Source organism: Myxocyprinus asiaticus, chromosome 3 (assembly GCF_019703515.2).
Source record: "Myxocyprinus asiaticus isolate MX2 ecotype Aquarium Trade chromosome 3, UBuf_Myxa_2, whole genome shotgun sequence".
NCBI classification, from domain to species: domain Eukaryota; kingdom Metazoa; phylum Chordata; class Actinopteri; order Cypriniformes; family Catostomidae; genus Myxocyprinus; species Myxocyprinus asiaticus.
In genome coordinates, this window is record NC_059346.1 from 3,352,343 (window position 1) to 3,360,000 (window position 7,658).

A 7,658-nucleotide genomic window follows, 5' to 3' on the forward strand; every position below is an offset into this window, starting at 1 on the left:
TGATTACACCCTTGTGATTGAATACAGCAGTGGCCAATCGTGTGCTTGGCAATTGCGGTCCAACCGAGGCAGATCGCTTGATTGGTTACAGCTACAACCAATCGTGTATACAGTGAGAAGTGTCATTCGTGAAACTTCTCATTCATAAACAAAATGAATGACCTGGTACATGTACCGACCGACTGAATGAGAGGGGCATGTTGCTCATTTACTTCAGCATCGGCATTTGAGTCTACCTTATTCACTGAGAGAAAAGGGCGGAGGAGCTATTAATGCGTAAAAGTGACTGATGTTTATACATGTTGAGGGGCTTTCACATGACTCACGTCAGTGCTGCCAAATACATTGAAGTCTATGAAGTGACACGTCAGTGCAACCTCGGCTCCAACTTCTCACCAAAGTGTTTTTCACACACGTTTTTGCCTCACAAATGATGTCTTTGAGAGTACAAAGCTGTCCAAATTTATGAAGAGATATTGAATGTCTCATAATTTGTTTGAATACATTTTTACCTTATCGTTTCTGAGTATCCAGAGATCCCAGTTATTGAACTACAGTAATTACATTCACCCAAAAAAAAACATTAACATAAACAAGTCCTCTTTTTATTTTCTGCAATTAAAGCAATTGCCAGGTTTTTTCTCTACCAAATACATGTTTTCAGTGTTTATTGTGCACACTCCCACTTTCTTGTGTTACAAGCTCATAAATTCGCCCCTTCATGACGCTTTCTGCAACGCTTGTCATGTGGAGGGCAAAGTGAACGGAACATTGACGCCTCGACTCAACTCATGTGAAATGTGTTTTAAAATGACCAAAGGACATTATAGAAACTCAAAATTGTTATTTTTAGGCTATTACTGTTGTCTTTTCTGATATTGGCATGCTCAGCAGTTTAAATACTGTAGGAAAATTATACAGTACATCAGCATTTTTCTTATGATGCTTAAACATTCAACTGAAGTCAGTAGATTTGATATGCAAATTTTAATAAAGGAGAAGGTAAGGATGTTATTGATACTCATTATTATTATTATTAGACTATTGTTGTCTTCTTGGATGAAAAGTCATACTCGGCAGTTCATAAACTGAACGGAAATTATAGATCTCCTTTGTTCTTATGTTTAAATACTATAAAGTCTCTTGGCAGATTTCAGTCGTGAACATCTCAGAATGATTCAATGACTCACTCACAGCACATAAGACACTCGTTTGTCGCCACCTAGTGGCATCTCCAGAAGTGGTCACTAAACTAATCAATTAATGAAACTGAACAAATTTGTGAAACAGAAACAAGCCACAACAAAATACCCTTTATTTCAGCTAATTCTGAACAATTGTGCAGATAATTTTCTATACTTGAATCATTAAAACATCTTAAGTTGGTGCTTTTAGCTTATTCTTTAAAAAAAATAACCCTGGAAAATATGTTCGTGAATTAGTGATTCTCAACTTTTTCGCCTCTCATGAGTTTGCATTCCTGTGTGGTATAAATTTTAGACAACGATGACAGTCGGGCCACTGATTCTTCTAAAAATCAATTCACACTAGTTTGGTAACATGGTGATTAGGCCTTAATACCTCGGGATGTGAATTAATTTAAAGATTGTAGTCAGCTTATACGGTGGTTACCACATGTAGTATGCGGAAAAAACACTCTAGTCATAAAAATGGCATTAGCAATAAAATGCAGAATGTTATGGAATATGACATATTTTGCTGAAAATAAATGTTTGAATGTACAATTAATCTAATTAAAATTGTGATATGCCCTAGTGTGATAATTAAATTCTCTGAGTTAATTGAATAAATAATCTGCATGTGATGCGTGCTTCAAAATGAATGTGTAGAGCTATCCGCTCATACACTAAAAACACGTCATCATGATCATCATGTGCACTCTTGTGTGTGAGATGACAGAGATAGAGTGCACTCTGAAGTGCACATTACACACATACTATGTATTTATTCAATTAAATCACTGCTTTACGGGTATTAATAATCACACTTGGCCATGGAGCAAACTGCTTATCTGGAGGTAAGAATCTACCATAAAAAAAACCCCCACAAAAATGCATAAAATGTCCTGGAAAATTGTGCCTTGAAAAGAGTGGGAACCCTGATCAACTATCCAGAACACCCTATTAAACGCATAGCAACCACACAGAATGCCCTATCAACCACATGGCAACCACCTGGAACACCCTATCAGCTGCATGGGAACCACCAAGAATGCCTGATCAACTGCATAGCAACCTCCAAGAACACAATATCAACAGCATAGTAACCACTCAGAACACCTTATCAACCCCATAGCAACCACCCAGAAAACCCTATCAGCTGCATAGCAATCACACTGAACACCATATTAACTGCATAGCAACCCCCCAGAAAGCCCTATCAGCTGCATAGCAACCACACAGAACACCATAATAATTGCATAGCAACCACCCAGAAACCCTATCAGCTGCATAGCAACCACCCAAAACACAATATCAAAAGTATAGCAACCACTCAGAACACCTTATTTTATGTTTTATTATCGGGCTGAAATTTCTGCACAGATGTGTGCACGTTTAATGGTTGTATCTTTATCATCGACTAACTTACCATATGTTTTTGTATGCAGGTGAACATACTCGCTCTCACCATCTGCACCCGTGAGGCCTACCAGTCCATGAAGGAAAGGAACGTGGATGATGGACACATCATCAATATTAACAGGTATATTTTACTGTACGGTTGAACCTTAAATATTCGGCTTTAACAGCAGAAATGTGCTCATAATGATGGTGAGATCCTCCAGTCCTGATGTTGTTGCTCTTCTTTCTGCAGTATGGGGGGACACAGGATGGTGCCAAGCGCTGACGAACACTTTTACTGTGCCACTAAATATGCTGTGACCGCACTGACAGAGGGGCTGAGACAAGAGCTACGGGAAGCCAAAACACATATCAGAGCCACAGTGAGACCATACACACACACACACATCCATTCTTAATAGAAGTTAGAGGTCTGCATCAAGACCTAGGCCCGACGGGACCTGAGAACCCGACAGGTTTTGGACCGGGTTTGGGTCAGTTTTCAAGTAAGACTTTGGGTTGGGTTCGGGTTTGTAATGAATGAAAAAATAAACAAGCTGACCGAAATTGTTTCGCGCACACGCTCTCACTCATGCACGAACGGACGAGTTAGGGGCTGTTCACACCGAACGTGTTTTTTCACACGTCTGTTCTGTTTTCCCCTTGTTTTCCTATGTTAACACAGGCTGGACAAATGTCTTTGACTGTCGCGCCATGTCTCGCTGTTTCTTCAGTGTCTCGTGCAGGACTGGCACATTTTAAACACAGTATCAAGTTAAAAAGAACTTCAAATTTTCAAAAACGCATGTTGAGACACCTGTGCTCTGTTTCATACTTTGTGCTGCATCTAGTTTGTTTTAGCGCAGGTGTCACAAAGATTCAACGTTCTGAACAAGTTTAGGCTGTAAAGAGGGGACTGTTGCATTTCCAATAACATTTTCGTGACATTACACTCACCCGTATAATGTATTTTGGGCACAAAGTTTAATAATGTGCATTAAAAATCTTTAATGCTTGCCCAGTCTCAAAGCCCACGGCACGTGTCTGCTGTATAGACAACGCACAACTTATACAGACAGAGAACAAGCCACACTTATAGAGAGCAGACAACACAAGATGAGAACACATTCTTGCGTACAAACACAGCTTGATGGAGCGCAAATCCAAAGGCAGGGATCTCAAGACGTGTTTTTCTTGGTTTCAAATTTTGTTTAACTTGACACGGTGACCTGAAAATGATATATTTATGATGCAACGCAACCAAGACACTCCAGAAGCGTCCGTGTGCCGCAGGTGTACATTGGCGCGTCCTTAAACAAGCCCTTATAATAAATCTCGGCCTGATTGACGAATTCAGTTGCAAAATGGATTGCTGTGAACTGTAGGGCAGTGATTGGCTCATGTTCAGTAATATGGAAATAAACAATACATTGTATTCTAAAGCCACTTTTTGTATTGTCTCTTTTAATGCTTCACTTGTGTGCCTAATGCATTTTAATTATCTGTATTATTATTTTTATAATATATTTTATTTATAATTATTTAAATATAACTATTTATAATTATTTAATCACTATATATTGAATTAGTGTTATTTGAGGGGCTTTCTTAGCAAATATTTATGTATGTGAATAACTGCAATTAATTCGATTAATTAATCAGCATACCATGTAATTAATTCGATGAAATATATATATATATATATATATATATATATATATATATACAGTGCATTCAGAACGTATTCAGACCTTCAGACATTTTATGGTGCAACCTTCTGCTAAAATGCTTTAAATTATTATGATTTTTTTCATATCAATCTACACTTCATACCCCATAATGACAAAGCAAAAACAAGATTTTTGATAACTTTTCAAATTTATTAAAAAGAAAAAAGTGAAATATCACATTGAAATAAGTATTCAGACCCTTTGCTATGACACTTGAAATTTAGCTCAGGTGCATCCCATTTCTCTGGATCATCTTTGAGATGTTTCTACACTTTGATTGGAGACCACCTGTGGCAAATTTAATTGATTGGACATGATTTGGAAAGGCACACATCTGTCTAAGTAAGGTCTTGCAGCTGAAAATGCATATCAGAGCAAAAACCAAGCCATGAGGTCAAAGGAACTGCCTGCAGAGCTCAGAAACAGGATTGTGTTGAAGCACAGATCTGGGGAAGGCTACAAATTTTTTTGGGATGAATTGAAGGTTCCCAAGTGGCCTCCATAATTTTTAAATGGAAGAAGTTTGGAACAACCAGGACTCTTCCTAGAGCTGGCCACCCAGCCAAACTGAGCAATCGGGGGAGAAGGGCCTTGATAAGAGAGGTGACCAAGAACCTGATGGTCGCTCTGTTTGAGCTCCAGAGATCATGTGTGGAGATGGGAGAAACTTGCAGAAGGACAACCATCACTGCAACACTCCACCAATCTGGGCTTTATGGCAGAGTGGCCAGACGGAAGCCTCTCCTCAGTGCAAGAAAGTAAAAAAGCACCTAAAGGACTCTCAGACTGTGAGAAACAAGATTCTCTGGTCTGATGAAACGAAGATTGAACTGTTTGGCCTCAATTCCAAGCGTCATGTCTGGAGGAAACCAGGCACCGCTCATCACCTACGCAATACCATCCCAACAGTGAAGCATGGTGGTGGTAGCATCATGCTGTGGGGGTGTTTTTCAGCAGCAGGGACTAGGGGACTGGTCAGGGTTGAAGGAAAGCTGAATGCAGCAAAATACAGAGATATCCTTACTAATAACCTGGTCCAGAGCGCTCAGGACCTCAGACTGGGCCAAAGGTTCACTTTCCAACAGGACAATGACCCTAAGCACACAGCCAACGCAATGCAAGAGTGGCTACGGGACAACTCTGTGAATGTCCTTGAGTGGCCCAGCCAGAGCCCGGACTTGAACCCAATCGAACATCTCTGTAGAGACCTGAAAATGGCTGTCCACCGACGGTCCCCATCCAACCTGGCAGAGCTTGAGAGGATTTGCAGAGAAGAATGGTAGAAAATCCCCAAATCCAGGCATTCAAAGCTTGTCGCATCATACCCAAAAAGACTTGAGGCTGTAATCGCTGCCAAAGCTGCTTCAACTAAGCACTGAGTTAAGGGTGTGAATACTTATGTGATATTTCAGCTTTTTCTTTCTAATAAATTTTCAGAGTTATCAAAAATCTTGTTGTAGTGCTTTGTCACTATGGGGTAGTTTAGATTGTTTGATTGATAGATAGAGTTTAGATTGAAGTGGGGAAAAAATTATTTAAAGCATTTTAGCATAAGGCTGCAACATAAAAGTGAAAAAATGAAGGGTTCTGAATGCACTGTATAAATATACTGTATATATTATAATTATAATGACTATTTATAATCCAAAATGACAGCATGGGTTGACCACCCACACCCACAAAAAACCAAGCTGTATATATGAGCATTAGACATGAGAAATTGTGCAGATTTCTCATATTAAAATGTTTTTAGGCATAATGTATAATCAAAATTTAAGCCTTTTTTTTTTTTTTTAATGAAAAACCAACATTCTAAGCATTATTTATGTTTTGTTTCAATAAAAAAACAAAAAAACAAATGAATGCAACGTACATGCATTATACCTGGCTTTTGTCTTGTTGCAGCCATTTAATAACCGTTCCAGACACTCAACCTTGATAAAACATGAAGCATTGCTCTATTTATTAACCTGTCTGTTTTCCTTTTGCATAGTGTATATCACCTGGAATAGTGGAAACTGAATTTGCCTTCCGGCATCACAACAGTGATCCAGAAAGAGCTGCCGCTGTTTATGAAAGCATAAAGGTGAACCGAGCTTGTGTGTGATGTCTTCATACATGTCCATTTCTTTGTTGCGTAAATTCATAATGAGTGTTTGTCTTGTACAGTGTTTGAAAGCAGAAGACATCGCCAGTGCTGTCACATACGTCCTCAGTGCACCTGCTCATGTTCAGGTAAGTCCATTCAGAGACACTATGAAGTTCACTTAATGCCATTCTCACCAATGGGATTTCAATACATTGTTCAATAATGAGTTTTAAGCTTTTAACAAAACTGAATCGATTATGTCATTTGCAATGCTTGAAAACCAGATGAAAACCTCTGATCTATATCATTGAAAGAAAATCTGGCTCTTCTCGGAAGCAGTTATGATATATTACCTTATGAGTTAGATAGAACGCTTTACAATCATCGACTGGGATAATTATTAGTCATGCTGATCTTCAGACAGATGGGAGACAGAAAAATCAAATCACAGCACTATTAGATCCATGACGTGCTGATTGATGTGTTCTCTCTGTGATTTGCAGTGGGATTAGATTTGACAAATTGAATAATCTGTTTTTCATCTCTCTCTCTCTCTGTAGATCGGTGACGTGCAGATGCGGCCAGTAGAGCAAGTGTCATAGGAACAGAATGTCATGCATCAGGAGAGCCAAGTCAAAACAAGGAGTGACTGCGCCACCTGCTGGTCAATATGAATAACATCTATTTTTAAAGAACTGTGATTGGATCCAATCTGAGAATGTGGCGCTTTTTGGGGTGATCTGAAGATTCGTTCTGCGCTTAAGAGCTTTAAGGAGCGAGTCAGATAGAGATCACCTATGAAAACCATAAAAAATTTACAGATTAACACAGTCATCTGCTGTTGCAAATGTAAGGGGAAACTTTTAGCTTTTTAAAGAAAAAAAAGAAACTGGAACAAAACCGAGAAGATGTGTGTTACTGTCTGCTGTGGTCACCTGCAACCACTTACAGCAGACGAATATGCCATGAATTGCACATAATTGTTGTCTTTTGTAGGTCATATTGCATATCTGTTTGAGAGCGAGTGAATTCAAAACACTGTTGCTCAATGCCGATAATGATGATAATTACTGGATTCATTTGTTTTATTCTAACTTATATGTAGATATCATTCTCATACTGTAATTACCATGGAATGGATACAACTACTGTACACAGAGCTCATTGGCTGTGAGTTTTGGAAACAAGACCAAGCGCATGATTTTCGTAATGGAAGAGTCCGTTTGGTCACCGTCACACTCCGAAAATCATATAAGA

The 7,658-nt window shown here is 38.9% G+C and overlaps 1 protein-coding gene across 1 annotated transcript in view; it reads left to right on the forward strand.

Moving 5' to 3' along the window:
- Window positions 1-7,658, forward strand: part of LOC127423629 (dehydrogenase/reductase SDR family member 11) — a 34,319-nt gene that overhangs the window by 26,505 nt on the left and 156 nt on the right. Inside the window, exons 3-7 of the mRNA XM_051668104.1 lie at window positions 2,630-2,724; window positions 2,836-2,965; window positions 6,306-6,398; window positions 6,482-6,547; window positions 6,962-7,658. The exon at window positions 6,962-7,658 is cut by the window's right edge and continues 156 nt beyond it. Of these exons, the coding sequence (XP_051524064.1) occupies window positions 2,630-2,724; window positions 2,836-2,965; window positions 6,306-6,398; window positions 6,482-6,547; window positions 6,962-7,003 (426 nt within the window). The 3' untranslated portion in view covers window positions 7,004-7,658. The remainder of the gene's footprint in view (window positions 1-2,629; window positions 2,725-2,835; window positions 2,966-6,305; window positions 6,399-6,481; window positions 6,548-6,961) is intronic.